The sequence below is a fragment of the Camelus ferus genome, chromosome 29 (assembly GCF_009834535.1).
Source record: "Camelus ferus isolate YT-003-E chromosome 29, BCGSAC_Cfer_1.0, whole genome shotgun sequence".
Classification (NCBI taxonomy): Eukaryota; Metazoa; Chordata; class Mammalia; order Artiodactyla; family Camelidae; genus Camelus; species Camelus ferus.
In genome coordinates, this window is record NC_045724.1 from 25554932 (window position 1) to 25576072 (window position 21141).

The 21141-nt window shown below is 45.9% G+C and overlaps 1 protein-coding gene across 1 annotated transcript in view; it reads right to left on the minus strand.

Moving 5' to 3' along the window:
• Positions 1 to 11056: 11056 nt before the first annotated feature.
• Positions 11057 to 21141, minus strand: part of RP1 (RP1 axonemal microtubule associated) — a 235699-nt gene continuing 225614 nt past the window's right edge. Inside the window, exons 31-34 of the mRNA XM_032469958.1 lie at positions 20481 to 20635; positions 19217 to 19295; positions 15472 to 15553; positions 11057 to 11322 (exon numbers count right to left, since the gene is read on the minus strand). Coding sequence (XP_032325849.1) covers positions 11223 to 11322; positions 15472 to 15553; positions 19217 to 19295; positions 20481 to 20635 — 416 coding nt within the window. The 3' untranslated portion in view covers positions 11057 to 11222. The remainder of the gene's footprint in view (positions 11323 to 15471; positions 15554 to 19216; positions 19296 to 20480; positions 20636 to 21141) is intronic.

Here is a 21141-nt window from a genome sequence, read left to right on the forward strand (position 1 = left end):
TTCAACGGGGTTTCCCAAAGGTAAACCTCGCAGGGTTCCTGCAGTGGAGCCAACTTGTTTGCAACATATTATTGGCACCATTACTAAACTCAGGTGTTAAGTATTTAATTTAGGACTTTATGCTCAGGTTTACATGAATTTACATGTGTTTTACACATACGTACATGCATATACATAGAGATAAATAGATATAATGCATATACATTAGAGCTTTTATATACATATGTTTTATATGAATTAATATAATTTCTTCCATTTACTTTCTTGCCAGAGGCCTGGCTATTTTATTAATTCCTCCACAGAACTAGCTTTTGGTTTTATTGACACTATTTATTATTTCTGAGACTTAAACACTTACTTTCTGCCTTTTTCTCTGTTATTTCCTTCCTTCCCCTTTCTTCAAGGTTACAATGTTTGTTTTTCCCCTACCTTCTTGAATTGAATGATGAGGTCATTCATTTTTAATCTTTCTCCTTTTTGAGTATATACACTTAGGACAATTTATTTCAAAGGAAATTTTGCTGCACCTAAAAATGTTTGATATATGTAGTGTTTTTTGTTGTTTAGTTCTTAATACTTCATAATTTACATTATGTTGTGGATCCATAGCTTATGTGTGCATGCTGTGAAATATCCATACATTAGGTTTAGAACTAGTCTCCCTTTTTGTTTTTATCTTGCTTTTGGTTGTTAATTTTACTGCATTTTGATGAGAGAGTGTGTTCATTCTGCTGCATTCTCATAAATTCCTCAGTTCTGTCCTCCAGAAACATTGTCTAAAATTTAGCAAGTATATTTTTATGTCTTGGAATTCAGTCTTGTTTCAAATCTGCCTATTTTCAGGAAAGCGCCCGTTTCGTTAAGCAGGGGGTTTATTCTTTCTTTTACAGCCACTGCAGGCGCAGCTCTCCACTGTCGGAGCGTTCACTTCCAGGAGGGGTGGTCTGGTGTTTACGACAGATGCCCCCCCCCGCCGTGGCCCACTTCCTTCCTGCGGTGTGTGAGGGTGTTCACCTTCCCTGGGCTGTGTTCCCCGTGGTACCCAGCGCACTAGACTCTGGGCAGTCCTGTGTACCCCAAGTTGTGAACGCCCGTCCACCGAGGAACTGAGCACTGCGTTCTGTCCTGACACCTGGCAGGACTCTGTTTTCAGACGCCCCCTCAGCTCAGCGTGCTCCTACCAGACGGGGTGGGCGCAGAGCCCCCAGGCGCTTGTGCTGCGTGCTTCTTCTTTTATCCCCCACCAAGAGGTCCAAGCAAAGACAAGATTTTTTTTTCCCTTTTCTGGTGCCACTTCCTGGGCCAACGGGCAGGATGACGCGAAGAGGACGGTCCTTCCTGCTCCAAGCCACCCCACGGGCTTGCCCTCCTCCTGTGGCCCCAGGCCAGTCCCTGGTCGCGGTCCACATCTCAGCGCTGTGCCCAGCACCCCTGCAAAGGGGCCAAGTGTGCGAGCATGGATGGGAGTTTTCCATTTGGACAGGGAGAGGACAGCATGAGCAGAAGCAAAGAGGCAGGAAGTGACACTGCGTTTCCCAGAAACTAGCGTGTTGTGCGCTGAGCGTTACACCCGCCCGACGGCACGCCACTTCTTGGTGTTTGCTCCCCGGTCTCCTCTACCAACAGGCAGCCTCATAATAGCTGCTAAGCTGCTTCTTCCCTGGTGAAGCCGTGATCCAGCCAGGGGACCGGCACTGCGGCCACGGAGCGTCCTGCACCCTCAGAAGGAGAGGACGTGCTCCCAGGCGCCCCCCGCCCGCCCCCCAGCGCGGAGGAGATGACTGGGCGCTGCAGATGTTAACGTGGCGGCTCCGCAGCGCCGCCACAGTCCCCACAACTGGAGAGGCAGCAGGCGAGGACACCAGCGGGGTGGGGGTGGGGGGGGGGGCGCTGCTGTTTCCCTGCCTTGAGTGACGCTCGTCCGCTGGAACAGTACGTTCAGTCATCTTCCCGTCTGGGTGCAATTTTGAAGGGAGAGAAAACGCAGTGCAATTCACTGTTGAAAAACCCAGAGGCAGGCCTGCTTTCTGCAGCAGGTCCCTTTCTGGACGTCGCCCGGCACTTCAGAGAAGCTCTTTGAATCCCGTGGCCCTGTGCCTAATTCACCGCACTGCGTCCTCTCCTTCTCAGATGAGTCACGACCACAAAGTGGTTTTTAATCCGCACCAGTCGAAACAAAGGTCCAAAACCACGCGAGTGTTAAACGGGGTGTGAGCGCTGCCTGTGAGGGCGCGGCGGCTGGTCGGGGCGGTCGCCTGGGCCGGAGGGGAGGCGCGCAGGACGCCAGGTGAGGGGAGAAACGCCTCCGAGGTATTTACTTTTAAACGTATTCTTGCTTTTCATATTGAACGAGGTAACGGAAGGGCTCAATTCCAAATATTATGACATTTTATGCAGTTATTACTTAAAATACTTCTCAAATGAACTAAAGGAGCATAATGCTAATGAGAAAAAGGCAATTTTGCAGAGTCTTGACAAGGTTAGAGTAACGAAGATAGTCCCGAACAGGAAGGGAGGGGAATCTGGGGCCAAACCACCTGATGAAGAGGCGTGGTGCCTGGAAGCACGCGCACCTACACGAGAAAAATCGTGTTTTGATTGTCTATGAGTTGTAAAGTAAACCAAACCCAAAAAAGACAAGTGTTCAGTGTTAATAGCAGACTTCATTTTTCCAGCTTTTGTACAAGAGTAGGTACAAACATTATTTATATGCTATTAAATATGCTGTTATTTGAAACTATTAACACATTAAAAAGCGCCCGCCCAGACATTTTTAGAGCCATACGACTATAGTCAGCACTTAAAGTTCCTTAGAGATTTTCTGAGTAGAGGACAAAAGCCATACTATATGTGGCTTTATTTTATTTTGTTTTTATTTTATTTTTATTTTGAAGTGCAGCTGATTTACAATGTTACTTTCAGGTGTACAGCAGAGTGATTCAGTTATGCATACACACACGCCTTTTTCAGATTCTTTTCCATTATAGGTTATTACAAGAAATTGAATATAGTTCCCTGTGCTCTACAGCAGGTCCTTGCTGCTTATCTATTTTATATAGCGATGTGTATCTGTTAATCCCAAACTCCTAATTATTCCTCCGCCTCCCTTCCCCCTTTGGTAATCATGTTTGTTTTCTATTGCAATGAGTCTGTTTCTGGTTTGTAAATAAGATTTGTGTCAGTTTTTTTAGATTCCACAGATAGGTGATATCACATATTTGTCTTTCTCTGTCTGACTCACTTCACTTAAGATGATCATCTCTAGGTCCATCCATGTTGCTGCAAATGGCATTATTTCATTCTTTTTTATGGCTGATATATATGGCCTTAGAGTTGCGTGAAATGCCTCTTCCTTAAATTGGTTAGTTTCTTCCATTATCTGTTAGTTTCAATACCTTGTGACTTGTGATCTGACATGCAGGCGGGGGCACCTCGTCAGGTTGGGTTCAGGACACCAGGTCCTTTTATACCAAGTTTTCCAGACTTGTAGACCTTGCTGAAGGGAACTGTGAGTCCAGGAACCCCTCATGAGTGTCAAAAGGGGAGGCCTGGATGCCCCAGGTTCCTTAGGAGGGAGCCTGTTCAACATACGAGATACCCCTTTTGGGGGCAAATATAATCTCAAAATTTATATTTGCTTGAAAAACACTTTTTTCCAGAACAACTCACGAGTGAGGCACAGTACTAGGAGTTAATAGAAGAGAAGTAATTTGGAATTGGAAGGAGGAAAATGGCCAATTAGAAATGGTCATTTTTCAACGCATCCTTGGTGACATTGTTGCTGACAGAGGGGCCGGCTGTGTCCAGGCATGAGGTTATCATGGGCAGAGCTAGAACTGAATAGCCTTGGTGATCATGAAATGTTCTTCTCCACTGAGCCTGTCTTATGCATATCAGCAGAAGTGACAAAATATGTTTATTTGTTTGTTTGTTTGTTTGTTTGTTTGTTTAAACTTTCAAATGATTCTGCAGACCAAAGCTGAGGCTGCAAGTAAAAGGAGGATCCCTGCGCTCAGAGTGCGGAACTTAGAGCACAAACAGAATGCACGTTGCCGGGCAGGGTCTGATAGTTCAAAATAGAGGCGGTGTCAGATATGCTGGGGAAATCCGGCAAAGCTTCCAAAGGCCCTGGACTCTGCCTGCTGATCCAAGTATGCACCGACTGTCCACAGCCAGGACTCGGCTTGGAGCCGGGAGTGGGATGGAGGGGACAGACACTTAACAGCAGTAACCATGCCTTGTGGTGGCGAAACGATACAGATCCTTGCAGGTAGGGCCTGGGAGCCTCCTGAGGCTCTCCGTACCCACTCCCAGGTGGAAGAACAGCCAGAGATGGCAGGCCACGTGCAGCATGGTGATTCTAGGTAATACACTGTACCATACACATGACATTTGCTGAGGGGGTAGCTCTCACCACGCACACACCAAACAAGGTCACTGTGTGAGGTGACAAATGTGTTAACTTGATTTGATAATGATTTCACAATCCATGTATATCAAATCATTATTTTGTACACTTTAAACATATACCATTTTATTTTTCAATTATACCTCAGTAAAGCTGGGGGGTGGGGGGGAAAGCCGTGCAAGCGCCCAGCTCCTGACTTGCATAAATGGGGGCGGGGCAAGGAGTGGGGACCACCCAGATTTGCTACCACCTGGAGCATCCGGAGTCCCCCTCGCGGGAGAAAGAAGGAAACAGAAACTGCTCTGAATATTTTTTTCAGTTGCTATAAATTTTTTTCATAAAACTCCAGTGAATAGTCCTTTAATTCCAATTAATAAAACTTAAATTCAAGAATATGACCCTTGCAACCTCTCCTCCATATCATGCAAACCGCAAACTGTTAAGCAATTTTTAAGTTTCTTATTAAATAAGAGCTAATGAGACTTCCAAGAGGAGAACTTTCTTCATCTTGGTTATTAAGCCTGTGTTCCACGGTCACTCACAGTGTTCTCTGAGCACCAGGAGGAAACTCTTTTACTACTTGACAGGTCTTCGCAAAGTGCTAGACAGACGGCTGGTTTCGGCCCAGTGAGGAGAGTCATGTGCAGCTTCCTGCTTCACACGCAGGCTAAGGGCCTTGACCAGACAACCCCGGAAAAACGAGCAACAGAAAAATCTGTCATGCCGTATTAAAGGAAATATTTGATAATAGCTGGAGGCATCTTATGTTTGTCTTAATCACATAAGACGTATCAATCTCCCAGATTCCAGATTAACTCACTACCTTGTCGATTTATAAAGAGCCATTGATCAATGAAACCAGAACTTAGACGGCTGCCTGTGATCAGTTCTGATGCCTGGAGCTCACTTCTCTGCGCTCCAGAAACCCGAGATTTAATGATTGCTCTAATGTTTCTAAGTTCAACAACCTAAGAGAAATAATAGGGTGATTTCTTAATGGTTTCATTAATTCTTAATTGGCAGAAATATATATCAACTAAGCAGTAGAATTTAGCGTTAAATTAACAACACTAAATGCTTACTTAATGAAGATTTCAAAGGTAGTTGACATATTACACTTTTTCCTATATTCTCAAAAAACATACTTGCAAAAACAAATGAACCCCTTAGTTTGAAACATTGGAGAACTTCTGATTTTTGTTGCTTCAGAATTGCCAGTTACGACAGGAACAGACAGTCAGAACAAACACTGCTGATTTAGAGTTGACCTCAAGAGACAAGCCCAGCAATTCCGAGAATGTACACATAGGAACTGCATTCATTTTTTTTTAATGCAGATTCCAGGATGTAGGGCCCAGTAATCTATATTTTGGTAAGTCCCTCAGGTGATTCTTATAAAGTCTGACCGATGGAAATCTTTTAGTCTAAAACTCTTCAGACTACCGTAAGTATTACCAATAACTATTTATCTGTCTACCCACGGAAGTGGCAAAGAGGACATTGGTGCATTCAGTTGCTTAACTTCTAAACCCAAGCACTACCCCATAAACAGCATTTAATAGACTTCACAACGCAGATAATTCTGGACACTATTACTTGGTAATGTAAAATAAATTCTGGTCCACAATGTCCAAAACTCACAGAAATGTGTTTACCTGAAAAAAAAAGTCAATGATCTGTGAAGAATCCTAATTGCTGATCAATACAAGGAGGACAGGACAAGACTATAAATCCAGTAATTAGTTCATTTTTCCCATAGCATCTCATTCCCACTGTGGGCAAGAACTCTGCTGCTGAAGAAATGAGGGTGAAAAGTACCTCACTTTCTCTCCAGCAGCTGTGTGCAAACGGAACCAAAACGAAACTTCTCATCGTTGAAATCTAAGGGGTTGCGGGATCAGACCTCCAAGCACTGGGGGCGTGTGCTTCTGCAGATGCTCTGTCCAGGCGCAGTTTCTTACAAAACGAATACACTCCGGCACTCACTCTCTTTGGTATTTACCCAAACAAATTTAAAACTAAGTCCACGCAAAAACCTGCAATTGATGTTTATAGCCGTTTTGTTCGTAACTGCCAAAACTTGAAAGCAACCAAGATGTCCTTCAGCAGGGTAAATAATTCACTGTGGTGTATCTAGACAACGAAACAGTATCCAGGGCTAAAAAGAAACGAGCCATCCAGCCATGAAAAGACATGGAGGAAACTTAACTGTGCATTACAAAGTGAGAGGAGCTGGTCTGAAACAGCTGCCCACTGTGTGGTTCCAGCTGTCTGACATTCTGGTAAGGCGCCTACTGTGTGATTCCAACTGTCTGACGTTCTGGTAAGGCGCCTGCTGTGTGATTCCAACTGTCTGACATTCTGGTAAGGCGCCTACTGTGTGATTCCAGCTGTCTGACATTCTGGTAAGGCAAGACCGCAACGACGGTGAAAGAGATCACTGGTTGCCAGGCCGTAGGGAGGCAGGAGGAATGAACAGACAGACAACAGAGGATCTTTAGGGCAGGGAAACTAGTCTGCATGACACTACATTGACGGATACATGTCATATACATTTGTCCAAACCCATGGAATGTACAACGCCAAGAGTGGATCCTATGTAAACTATGGACCTTGGATGGCAATGATGTTCCGTCTTTGGGTCACTGCTCGTAACAAATGTATCTCTGTGGTATGGAATGTGGATACTGGGGGAGACTGTGCGGGTCGGGGACAGGACATAATGAGAATTCTCTGTACTTTCACTCAGCTTTGCTGTGAACCTAAAACTGCTCTAAAAAATAAAGTCTATAAATTTTTAAAAAGCATGAGCCCTTGCATTCATGGACCTATTTGGACCCATTAATGAAAACGATTGGGTAAGCAGTTGTATGTATAGCCATTGAAGGCAAGTTTTAGAAAGAATTTTCTGTGCTTTCTAAATTTTCTTAAATTAAGTTGTATTATTTTACCAATGGAAAAAAATCACAGAAGCAACCCCCTCCTAGTTTTAAGATAAGCCTCACATGGTCTATGTACTATAGTCACGACCTTAGTCATTCTCTATTCCATCATATTGTTTAAATCTTCTAGCACATATTATTAACAGAAATTATTTTGTTTGTTCATTTGTCAAACTACTTGTTAATTACCCCAACTGACAGAATAAAGACCTTACTTACCTCTCATGTTCAATGCGTTTCCCGACACCAGACCACAGACTAAAGCCCAGTGGGCTTGATAATAAAGTAACTCATCACCGGATTATAATAAATACTTGCCACATCTTCCAACCAGGGCACAAAGCATTAAATACAAAACTTGAACAACAATGGTTTATGCTTTTGAATAACAAGGATTCTTAACAGTAAGATTACGTATGGGGTTTTATACTCTGGGAATTATGTGAAAATCGAACTTTGACCCACTATTACCGTTGGAAAGTGCCACGTGTGCAGTGACTATGGAAACACATAAGCAGTTATCAAGAGGAGGGACGGGCCACAAAGTGTGACGCTCCGCTGACTTGTTCTCAAAGCCTAGTTGACACTGTTCTGTCTTCACTGTTATTTTTACCTGGTAAGGTGTTTTGGTCTTTCCCCTCTGCAGACAATTCTTTGAGCAGTTCTCCTCAGAGAGGACCAGCAGCTACAGCCAGAGTTCCCCTCGTGTTTTACATGCTCCTTTTCCATCTGAAAAGACTTGGAGGGGCAGTGAGACCTCGCAGCTGGCCCAGACGTGTGCCTGTGGAGCACGTGCAGGACGTGGTCAGCAACAGAGCGCGGGAGGCGGTGGACACACTGACGGGGCTGCAGGGACTCAACCATGTTACCAGCTGCCACTTCCGGAATGCCAGGGAATGCCACATCATGCACGTTGAGCTAAACAGGTACAAGTGGTCCTCCCTGGACCTGCACAATCGCCCTGCAAATGAGGGGTTGGTAAGCTTACCTTCCAAATAAGGAAGTCAGGGCTCAGTTGTAAGTAGGAGAATTAACATGTACACCTGGTCCCGCTGACTGCCCGAGCCTACTAGCGCGTCAGCCTGTCTACTGCTGCCTTTATAAACTTGTAGTTGGTTAGAATTATTCCAACGTAATTACTCTCTTGACTGAGTTAGTGACCGGCTAGCCTTTAAAACCACGTTGCTAGACTAGCAAGACAAGAGAGCAACGAAGGTCTACAGGGGAACAGGTGTTTTATGCGAAGAACGCCCTGAAGGCGTGCACCTTGCCGCTGCGTGTGCTGCGGGGCGTTTGCGGGGAAGACAGATTTGCCAACGCAGCGCTGTCAACGCAACTGCTGTCAGAAAGCTGCCTGCTGCTGGCTGCCAGATGACAGGGCTTAGGCTAGTTAATATTTGAGAGAAGAGTATAACCAAATAATATTTTCTGAGCTGTTCCAGTTAAATTGAATTAAACACTTTTCATAAAATTTGGGGCCTTATAAAAGGTGACTTGCCCAAAAATGTCCACTTGCCCCCAGACACCAGCAATGAAAAAATAAAAAAGATCGAGTAAGCGAGTAAGTCAAGTCCAGGAGGAGATCCCGTGGCCGGTCTCCATAGGGTCGATGGCTAGGTGTTCGAGTCCGACCCCCGCCGGGCCACGCGGCACTGACAGCGCAGCCGGCCGGTCTCTGTGCCGCCGTCACTGGTGGACGTGCGCTGGGAAGAAGTCGGGCCGAGGGTGGTGGTCTTCCTGTATTGTTGCTGTTCACAGGATTGTACACACTTGTTGAAGAGACATATTGAACTGTTTCCTCCAATGAAGGACTTTTTCTTAATTAAAACTCTGACGAAGCCAATTTGTTAGACGTTAAATGGTTGACGGGACTTAAGTTTCTCACCCTCTGGGCTTGGAAGCCTACATCGCAGCCCAGACACCAAGGCGGGGCTGAACCAGTCGTAATGACAGTCCCCGGCTTCAGACACAAGCTGGACACATGCACGGAGCCCGAGGCCACCAGAGGCCACCATGGCTTCCCCTTTACAGGGCTGGGCTGTGGACGCGATCGTGGGTTTCAAGGAGTTGCAGAGCTGGTTACCAGAGACGGTGTCACAACTTCTAGGAAGAGTCTCAGATTTTTGTAAGTGGTTCAGTTGCTTTTGCTGCCTCTGCAGCACAGACGCCAAATGTCGCTGAACCACCGTCATTCACCCTGCCTGGGGCTCAGAGTCAGCATGTCCACCGAGAAGACAAAGGGTCTCCAGGATAGTAGTAACAGGTCCATTAATTCCAGGTGTCCCCTAGCGATCTGGCCCCGTGGCTGAGACCGGACAGCTTAGTAACAGCCAGCTCCAGTAAACCATCCTCTCCTGCATCAGTCTTCGGGGAGCTAGGTTTGGAGTCACACATGAAATACACTCTAAAACCCTCCCTCAGCCATGCAATTTCTAGACCAGAAATTCCAGCTGCGTCGCAGGCGCTTCTGTGACTGCTCTCAGAGTTACACTGCTACCTTCTGTGGAAAAGTTATCAAACACTTTAGTGTCTGCTTTTATAATTTTGCCAATAATCCACATATTGAATAATTAACAGGCCACTGTTAATCATACCATTACACATTTATAGGTGTCATGTACAGTTAGATCTCTCCTTTTTAGCTCATTAATTTAAAATAAAAGTTGCATCCTAGGATACAGAGAGCTTCCTCTAACTCCATCTTGCCCGTGGTGACCCCGTCCTGGTTGTAATGGAATACAACAGTGGTCATAAGTCTTTAGAGAACTTCTCCTCAGAATTCTCATCCCCATAAACTAATTTAATTTAGGCTACCCAGGATGTAGCCCTACTCTTTGATGTTACGAAAGTGTTTGCAATCAAGGGTAAAGCTGAAAGAAAAACAAATGTTAACAGTTCGCATTCAAAAGGGAATCAGTTACTGAAGCCTCCAACTGTCCATTAGCTATGCCCAGAAGAGATACACCTGTTCTCATGATAAGATCAAGAATTTTAAAATGAACCACGTTGTGGTTACTATCATGATGATGATGACGATTTTCATCATTTAAGAGCAGTTTGACGTACATTATCTCATTTCAGCCTTTCCATAAGCCCAGAGAGGTGGGCAGTATTATTCACATTTTATCGAGGAGAGCAGCAGTCTTGAAAAGATGAAATGTTTACCCAAGGCTACTTGGTCAACACGTTAAGAACTAAAATTAGAATGTAGTTGTTTTTATCAGCATCTTGGCAAGTTTTAGGAAGAGTAATGGCTCCCTACGAAAGAATGAGGTAGGTTTGGTCATTGCTCCCCTCCACCTAGCCAACCTGCTCTGGGTACAGAGAAGGCTGGACCAGTGCAAACCGAGAGACGGTTTTCATAGGGCACACGGAGTAAGGAGAATTCTAACTAGACATCGGATCACTCCTCTCTGATGGGAGATTGTACGCTTTGTTAACAGGGATTCCGTCACTCAAAAACCTTAAAAGTGTTTTAGAAATTTAAGGAGAAAACATAAAAATAATGAAGCAGCTTTTCTAATATTCCACTCAAATTAACCGGCGCTGTGTGACAGCATCTTACAGCAATCCGACGTCATGGGCCCCTCCAGTTACTCCCCACTATGGCCACCTGAACACGCCAGTAAACCTAGCAAGTGTCAGGCTTTCTGGAAGAGGAAGTGAGAAGAGGAGACAGCTGTGCACCAGCTGCAGTGGGCTGATCTCCATCAGGTGTTGGCTGGTGCTTCTCCCCAAAGCAGTGAATGTGTCCGGCTCAAACTGCCCCTGCCGCGTGCATGTCCCAGTACAAGGGAAGGGCGGACACACTGTGACCATCAGACGAGGAGCCTGTTGAGGCCACAGGGTAGCGGCAGACCCAGGGGGTCCTCTCAGGAGGCGGCAGACGCAGTCCCTCCCGCTGCCCCGCATCTGCTGTCTGCGAGCAGCTCTCGCTCCGTCCTGCCGTCGTCTTGGTACTCATCTAGCCACCTGCCGGGGAAAGGGGGAAGATGCGTAAGGTGAGGGGTGTAAAGAAGGCACACTGCTTACGGCGGAAAGTGAAGTCTTTAGGAGGGCACCCGCAGCGCACGTGTCCTGCACCCAAGCTGCAGGTCACACCGATTCATCCTTCCCTGGTGGTTTTCAGAAGCATCCCACGGCAACATTACAAATATTCTATTATATCTTGAAATCCGCAAAACTTTCTCATGTGGAGTTCCCAGCGTGGAGGCCTTCATTCCTCCCCTTTCACGTGACTGGTGGGTGCGCACAGCGGCTAAGCCTCAGGCTCTAGAGAAGGACCCTCTAAGAGAAACATAACAGGAGCCATGTGTGTAAAAGAAAGAAAAGGCTGAAATTCATTTTCATATTTTCATTTTAATAAATTCAAAAGATGATCATTTCAACATGTAATCAGTATAAAAAAATACTCAGCTGTATTACTGCGATGGTCTGAATATTTGTCTCCCCCAAACGTTTATGTTGCAATCCTTTGGGACGTGCTTAAAGCCCTGAGGGTGGAGCCTTTCTGGATGGGCTTAGTGCCTACGACAGGGGGTCCCGAGAGAGGACAGGGCGAGAAGTGGCAGTCTGCAACTTGGAAGAGGGTTTTCATCAGAACCCGACCAAGCTAGCACCCTGATCTTGGACTTCCAGCCTCTAGGACTGGGAAAGACAGATCTCTGTAAGCCATCAGACCATAGTGTTTTGTTACAGCAGCCTGAGCGGACTTACACGATTACATTCTTCTTTATTCTGCATCTTTGACAGCTGGTATGCACTGTGCACCTACATCACATCTCCATTTGGAATAGACGCCATTCAAGGGTTCAGTGGACACATAGCTTTTGCTCCCTGTCTGGGACAGGGCCGTTCTAGAGTTAGACCCACCTAGACCTGAAGCCTGGCTCAGCCACTAGCTCTTAGGTAAGAAACTTGACCTCCGTGTGTCTCCGCGTCCTCATGTGTGAAACAGAGGCACCACGGAGCGCGTCTGGAGGGGGTCTGTGGGGATCGGATGAGTTTGTGCGCGGAGCTCTCGCTTCACTGTGGGGCCTGGTCCCGAGTCAGAGGGCGGTAAGGGCCGCCTGTGGACGCGCCCTGATTTTCCCCCTAGTCGCACAAGAGGCTGGAGGGTGGGTAAACTTTACAGGGTCCAACAGCAGAGTAGATTCTCCCTATTTTTGGATTTTTTAATTCTCAATGAAGTCCTAAATCATTTCTTTTTCGGACACTTTTTCATTTTGTATTAGTAGAAGGGGACTTCAGTTTAAATGGCTGACAAGTTATGCTGGGGAAACCAGTAAAACCTGTCTTCTGAACTCTCCAAAATCTCAGCGGAATTTTCTGACAAATCAATTTTATAGTGAACTCCGTAATTTTTGCAGAGATCTTCCTTAGAGGATAATTCACAAAATCATGGTCATAAAATGGAAACAGTAGGTTGACAGACACTAAATTAAAATTCCACAGAGTGTCCCAGAGACCAGGAGGCCCTGCGCTGACTGGCTCGTCTCTGATTTGTGCACAGCATTTAATCTCCTCAGGTGGCAGTTTTCTCACCTGTCAAACGAGGCTCTTGCACTTCTACTGAGTAGCAAGAAAATTTCCCTCTTTTCTAAGTCGTGTAGCCTGGGCCCCCAGGCCGAATGAGCAAGGCCAAGCCCCAGCCCTGCCGGAGCTCAGCTCACGACGGCAGCGCAGCGATAGGCCGTCTGTAGCACTGAATTTGTAGTGTCAGTACAACGTGTAAATACTTTCATTTGTGTTATTTTGCTCCTTCTAAACTTAACTGCCAAGGTTTGTGATTGTTCCAAAACGCTGGCAGACCCCGGAGAGGTAAGTCACTCCCACCCTGCCTCTTACTTTTTGGCATTGCTGGTCAGTGTGGTTTTAGCTCTGAAGAGAGTATGACTGTATCGCCTGCTCTGAGTGGTGGTTGATTTTTTTTTTAATTTGACACATGTTACAAGAGTACTAATCTTTTATTGACCCTGTGTGTCATCCCATAGTTACCATCGTATTCAGAGGCATAAAACTATGTTGTGTATTATTAAACACAGCCTAACATAACACCAAGTATTTAGATGTGACATAGACCAGATGCTGACTGTACGCCGGCCGGTACAGCGGCCACTAACTATCTGTGGCTACTGAGCGTTTAACCTGCAGCCTGTGCCACCCAGGAACTGAATTCTTAATTTTATTTGATCTTAATTAATTTATATTGATTAATCATCTGTAGCTGGTGGCTGCTGTGCTCGGTGCCCCAGACACTGACACAACATTGAAACTGACTGTACATATACACACACACACATATATATATATACAGATCTAGATTTTTAAAAATAAAAGTTAATTATTTGGAGAGTCCTAAACACTTGACATGCACTCTAGAAATAAAAGTCTTCCCACTTCATTTGCATGTGTGGCTTGGCACCTAAAGGCTTCTTTAATCTAGAATTGCTTCTGTTGCAATAGCATCTATCATCATGGAGCTTCTAATCACCGCCAGACACTCCCATGGATCATTTAGGGAAATTGCGTGAGACCCCTAAACAACTTTGCAAAACAGGTGTCGTTACTGCTATTTTACCTGAGTATAAGCAGAGACTCCCCGGAGCAGCTAGCCAGTGAGAGTCGTAATTCAAAGCCAGCTCTGAGAATCTTCCATTTTGCCCCTTTCTCTCCCCGTTAAGAAATAAAAAGATCTCTTGCAAAAACTAAAAATGTAAGGTCTCCTTCCAGAGCTTGAATGTTATAAGCTGGCAATAGCTACCATGATGCACAAGCGTTTTAAGTGGACAGTGTGGTAAGAAAACGAACAGAAGGCCGGGGAGTGTCATACATCTTGTTCCCACAAGGAAGAGTACAGTTCGTTCCAAAGTTTCAAAAGAATGGCTGTGTCCTAGAACCAGGACTACTGCAAGGTGAGATCCCCCAGCCAACCACAGTGCTTCCCCACGCGTCTGCAAGAGTGTTCAGCGCCTCAGGAGACAGTGATGCCCGGACACCTGCTTAACTCAGCGCGGCCGGGCTGCGTTTAGGACATGTCCTTCCTCCCCACCTCGTCATCAAGTGGGTGCTCCCTGAAGGCAGGGGCGCTTCCTTTTTATGTCTGTACATCCAGGACATGGTGTAGTGCCTGATACTAGGAGGCACGGCAAGTTTCTGCTTGGACAAACGGATGAATAAATGGATAAACTCACTGCCGTGGAGGCATTCTCTAGACTCAGGGGACGTGCAATCGCACAGACATGCACCCCGGCACCCGGGCTGTCGCACAGGTCTCCCCCATGGCCCTCAGGACGTGCACACTTGTTCCCACGAGGGCGTCTGCTGCGTCCTTGCAGGCAGGACCGTTGCCTTATCCCTGAATCTCCTGGCCCGCTCTTCCGTGGTTCATGGTCAGTTACTGTTTGTACAATGGCTGAATGAATGAATCAGCGTGTTCTACAGATTAATTAATAATAAAGGGAAATTAGTTTTATAATTTCTATTTTACTGCACTGTGTTTCAAGATGTATTTGATATTCTGTCGTTACAAACTGATAAAGTAGGTAGGTCTTAGTTAATCATCCTTATCATAAAATCCTGAAACTGAGGATCAGAGAGTTTGTGAAGCACCTATGAATGGTCAATGAATTCCTGCAACTTAATTCTCTCAATTTATATTAGATCTACCCCCTTTGAGAATAATGCTTTAGAGGTCACAGTCAACACATATAACTTCTTTTGATTCTAAATGATTCAAATGAACTATATAGAAGGAACAGATAACATTCCCATTTTACATGTGAGAGACTGAACCTCAGAGAAGCTGGGGGCAGTACTCACGTTTGAAGAACTAGCAGGGCACAGCAAATGCTTGAGAAGCAGAATCAAAAACCTGTTTTCTAAGTCCTAACTCAGCTTCCTTTCCATTTCAGCACACTTATTCCCAAAGAGGAAAATACTAAATGTTACAGATAACAAGAGAATGACTAGGGTGGGTGAGGACCAGCTTCCTGGGGAGACAAAGCCTTCAGCTCTGGTTTTAAAGCTGGGGATGACGCGGCCACATGGGTGGAGGGGCAGGCTGGGGGACCAGACGGAGGGCACAGGGTGGTGCACAACGAGGCAGCAGTGACCACACACCTGTTGCAAGGGAACAGCACCTCTTGTCCACCATCCTCCTCTTCAGACTTAACAACAACACTCTCGAGAAACCATCCATTACCTGTGTAAATTGACAAAGGAGATCACTTTGACTCTCAGCATAAAATACACTAATATTGTGTCTATTCACAGAACTCCAAATGTTCTCTTTAAGTACACTTGTCAAGCAATTTGGGTACAAAAACATGCACATTCAAATTAAACCAGCAGAGAAATGCGAGCCTGATGGCGAGAACTGCTTACTCAGAGCAGCAGAGGCAGAGAAAAGAGAAGACTCTCCCTCAAGGACGAAACTCTCAAAGTCTAAAAAAACCGTATTTAAAAGCCAAAAAGTAAATTCACATAAATGCATTTCAGTGCATTATTTATAGAGGACTGATACATTTAAACAATAACATGATGTCACAATCATCATTCTTAAAGGGGTGAATTTAGAAGCTATCAGTGATGACTGTGCTTGTCAACGCAATTCAATAAAGAAAAAAGAAGACAGGAGGGAAGGAAGGAAGGGGAATGAAAAGTAATTTGTTGGAAAAGAAGAAACAGGATGGTCATTATTCATGGATAATGTAACTTTCTAATTTAAAAACTCCAATAAGTTACAGAAAACAGTGGAATTAAGAGATATGAGGGAAAAATGGTTAGAAATATAACAAATATATTAAAAATTGGGGACTTTTCTATTGGCCAGAAAGGAACAGTTAAGAAGCATAATTCAATGACAATTACAATGTTGAGTTGCTATAAAAACAGAAGAACGTAGGGTAAATCTAAAACCAGATGTGATAGAATTTGTAGAAAAATTACCTAAATTTCAGGCATGACAGTAGAGAAGACGGAAACAAACAGAAATCGAGCCTACAGGCGTGAGTAGGAAGAAATTACAGCGATGTCGGTTTCTCCAGAACCTCGGCGCCATGAAGGCCAGCACACCCGGGGCTTTACGAGGAGGCCGGCGCGCGCGCGGGGCGGGGGCGGGGGCGGGGGCGTCCGGCCCAGGCTCGCGCCGGCACTGCGGCAGCGGCAGCGGCAGCGGAGCGGAGCGGGGGTGGGGGTGGGGGGGGGGCGCCGCCCAGCGGGTGGCCGCGTGTCAGAGAGGCCCCGGGCAGGACAGCACGCAACCGGCGCTGGCGGACAAGCTGGCTGATGGACCAGCAACGGGCTCGGAACTGACCGGCACGGTCGCACGACCTGCTCTGAGCGGCCGCGCAGGGCCATCAACAGAGCGCAGGCCGAGGCCGCGCCAGGACAGCTTAACTAACGGCTCCACTGTCAGCTATAAACGTGTAAGGAAGTGAGAGAAAGTCCAACGCCCGTGTTTAGTTCACTGTAATTTAAAACGTTAGGAACGTTGAGAATTAAAAGGGGTATTTCTTCGTTTAAAAAAGAAGAGGAATTTGAACGGTGCTTTCCTTTCTTGCCGTTTAATTCGCCGTAAAGAGCAAGCACCTCTTTACGCAAATGGCCAAACTCCTGCCTCAGGTTCGAGCGGCCTCCAGCATTTTATCCTCGGTGCTTGTGATGCCGTAAAGTCTCCCTGAGAGCTCCCTGGGCGGGAGTTCGCACCGGCATCACCTCCTCCGGGGCGCGTTCGGCCTTCCCGGCTCGGCCCCTCACTTGCAGTCACAGGTGCCCGCCTCTCCGGGTCCGCCTTCGCAGGCCGGGCGCTTCCCCCGAGGCTCCGCCTAGGTTTGATTTCAGCTTCACTGCCAGCAGCATCGCTCTGTGTCGCTCTGATGCGCTGTCATCTTCAAATTGCACGTTTTCGCAAACGTCCCCCGGGTTTATCGCCGGGAGACCAGGAGTCAGCACCGCGACCCGCTTTGCCGGGGGCCGCGGCGACTCTGCAGGCAGCGCCGCGACGGGTCGCCGGCCACACGCACGGCTGCTTCTCAGGAAGCCACCGGTGGACTGAGGGGCCGGCCGCGACGTCTGGGCTTCACGCAGTTACGATGAGCGCGCCGTGGTTACCGGAATCCGAACCATGTTGGGGTGGGGGGGTGGTTCTGCTGTTTAACTTCACAAAGCACAAAAACTATCAAAAGGAGTTTCAAGGATACCTACGTAATTAGTTAAGGCTTTCTTTTCTTTCTTTCTTTCTTTTTTAAGCAAGGATTAAAAGAATCAAGAAGCAATAGAAAATTCAGGGCAGCTATTTTGGGGGAGAGGATAGGAGAGGTGAGTGATGCTGTAGGTTCCCATACCTGCACAGGTTTTGTTAATCAATGTTTCACTGGAAAAAAAATCAATATTTACAAGTTTGTTGCTTCCTCCATTTAAAGCTTTGTTCCTATGAGTTAATTTAGCTCCTTGAACATATTTAAGATCACAATGTTCCTTTAATTTTCCCTTGGTCATTTTTATTCTTTGCACCCGCCAACCTTGGCAATAACGCCTTACCCTTCAGAGCCTGCCCCTTCGCGGAAACCCCGTCTCCCTCTCACCCAGGGGAGGCCCCGCGGTTGCCCCCTGGCGCCTGCCGTTCCCGCGGCACCGCCACCGTGGCTCTTCAGTCTGCGGGGTTAGATTTTCTGACAGTTTGCATTACTCATCAAAATAATTTTTAAAAACTAGAGCCTGGCAACCAGGGATTTCTACTAACTGCTGTGTCCTGTCCATCCCCAGCCGTGACCGTAATCAGCTGTTGGCCGGGGAGACTTGGGGTAAAAGCAGGAGATCTCGATGTCAGTCTCCATCCTTCGGGAAGAGAAGGCAGAGCCCGTGCCGCGCGGCAGGGACACCGTGGATCGAAGGCAGCGTGTCATGGCCTTCCTCCCTCTGTTCGGTTTCTTATTTTTGCTTCTTTCTAGTAATTCCCTTCCTCCGCGTGGTCTCCAGCTGCCTTTATCGTGTGTCTGTTTTCTTTCTATACTTTTTGACCTTCCCTTTTCTTCTTCCTTTCTCTTCCGTTTGGCCCAAAAGTCACACACTTCTTTTTTGAGAAGGCCATTCCAAGCCCTCCTCATTCTTTTCAAGGAGCTTCACTTAAAATCATTTCACTGTTTCAAATCCATTCATTCAATAAATTACCATTAGTGAAACTTCTATACTCTTAAGCTCTTAACTAGGCACTGGGAGAATTAAGATGAATAATAATAATAAAATATCAGAGTTCAAAACACTCAAAATCTAGCAGGAGAACAGGCATATAGAAATAAATGTAATACATGGTTTAGGCACTAGGAATATAAGTTAAAATAACAAAATAGTCAAGAATGCAGATTCCAGAGTCAAATAGACTTAAGTTTGAATTCAGTTGCTCTAACAGAGATAAAGAAGATACTGATGAAGTTGACTTGACAAGGCCTGGTTAGCAGTTGTGGAAGGGGGAGAAGACAGAGGAAGGAAAGGGGGGTCAAGGATGGTTCCCAAGGTGCTAGTTTGCTGGAGGGGGAGGGGACCCAGAAGAGACACATTCGCAGGGAAATGTGATCGATGCAAGTCTGATTACTGTCTAGTAGGTCTGGAGACTTTACACACGCGCATGCGCACGCCACGCAACACAGCTTCTGTATTCCTAGGAAATTTCCTTCACAGCACAGCAGTGAGCTCGTGAAGTCATTTAAGAAATCTAACCTGACAAAACTTCATCGAACTGTAATTTCTTAAAAGTATTTTCTCATCTCAATTTTACACGTGCTCTACATTCATGTTTTCTTTCACCCACCTTTGATGCTACTTTTAATTAATTTGCAAAACGAACTTCTTACCAAGCAAATCTTACCTGGACCTGTCCCATCATGACTAATCAGAACTTTCTTCAATTTTCCAAGAGACACTGCCTCAATGGAAAAAATATCAACCTGTACGATAAAAAATTAACTGAGTGATGGTTAGGACAGTTCCTTTCTCAAGAAAAAGTACTGTTGCTGTCAGCATTGCACTATTACATCACTGTAACGCTGTGTGTTACTGCTGTACAATTACTGCCATTTCTATAAAAATTACCACTTACTATTTTATATGCAAAGTCCTATCTTATGCCTTGTGAGACAGGCACAAACGTGCAACATAAAGTTCACGCTCTCCTCAATATACAGTCTAGTAAAAATGATTTTAAAATTTTAGCCATTACATTTATTCTGTCTACTAATACTAATGGTAACAGTAGTTCTTACGGACCTCACCATGAACAAACCTGCCTAATAGTTTGTTAAATACATATTAACTCATTTAAATCTTAGCATAATCTATGAGGTAAGCACTTATTTTCTTATTTTACAGTTGAAAAAATGAAACACACAGTTAAATCACTCGCCCAGGGACAGCACTGAGTGAGTGACGGAGCCAGGACTCAGGCCCCAGCAGTCTCCCTGCAGAGCGTGTGATCGCAACCACTGCTGCTTGTTTGTCAGTAGCTTTCCTGCAGGACCTGCCCGGGCTCTGCTCTGGGAGGACTTGCACACAAAACTCCCCCTTGTCGGGTGGGGGTTTAGGAGGGCTCTCCCCAGACCCTGGAGCCCCCAAACCTCTGTGCTTCCACTTCCCAATCTCAGCTGCCACCTACAAACGACAGGACAGAGCACTCTGCTGGGTACCAGGCTCTCCTCTGAGCATCCTCCCTCTCTAGGCACTTGGACCCTCGAGCCCTAACTGCCTTGGCAGCTCTCCACTGCCTATAAAACCAAGTTAAAAAGACGTCTACCAAACGTTTCTAGTTGTCAGCAGGATGGTAACTGTTACAAGCTAGACTGCCCTAGCTGGATGGAGGATCTTGGTCGGGGTTTTTCTTGGGTTTTTCATTTTTGGCTGTTTCTTGTTTTTAATAGAAGAAGAAACTGGGACTTATGGTTACATCGTTCCTGCTTAAGTCCCACCTCAAGTCAACTCCAGAGCAGTAAGATGCACACCAAGAAATGACCACACCGACTGTACTTCCTAACTGGTATCAAATGAGCATCTCAGGAATGTTCTGTTTGTGTGCCTTTTTAGTCAGAGAAATTAGAGGCAAACGTGCGGGCACAAATTTATAAGCATGTTTTTCTTACCTGTCCACGCCGAAACGTGACCTTGTTGTTCTTGGATCGATGAAGCCTTCGAGCCCCCGAATCTCCTCTGGTGCCAATGAGGTTGATAAACACGCGGGACTCTGTCTCTGCACCCGGCCTCCTGCCAGTGCACACGTGGACCACGTAAAGCACCACTGGAATGTCAGAAGTCCGGTGTTAGGTTCCTCGTGCTTGTCTCCTCTTTGAATGCAGCTAGATCCCCCAGAAGGGAATCAGAATGCTCCTTGTCTAGCTGACGGCAGCTTCTCCACGGCACCCGGCCCCATCCTCTCCCTGATGTGCACCCCAGCTCAGACACACTCTTGGCTATTTCTTGTTTACCTTGTTCATACAGGCGCTCAGTTACTCCCAGAACTACTGTTTCAAAACAATTATTGTTAGCGATTTTGCACTTTCATTAACCACTGTACTTTCACAGTTATTATGAAACATTGTATTAAAAAAAAAAAAAAAAAAACTCTTCTCTCTCTTAATTAGATAAAAGCAGCAGTTTTTCCCCTAAAGTCTGGCTGCTCTAACCTCAGCCGGTCGCTCATGCTGCCACTTCATGGAGATTACTATTCCAATAACGGAGATTCTTAACAGCCCTCTTGACCAGAAAGAAAAAAAATGTCCTAGAGAGAAGCAACTTTAAATATGA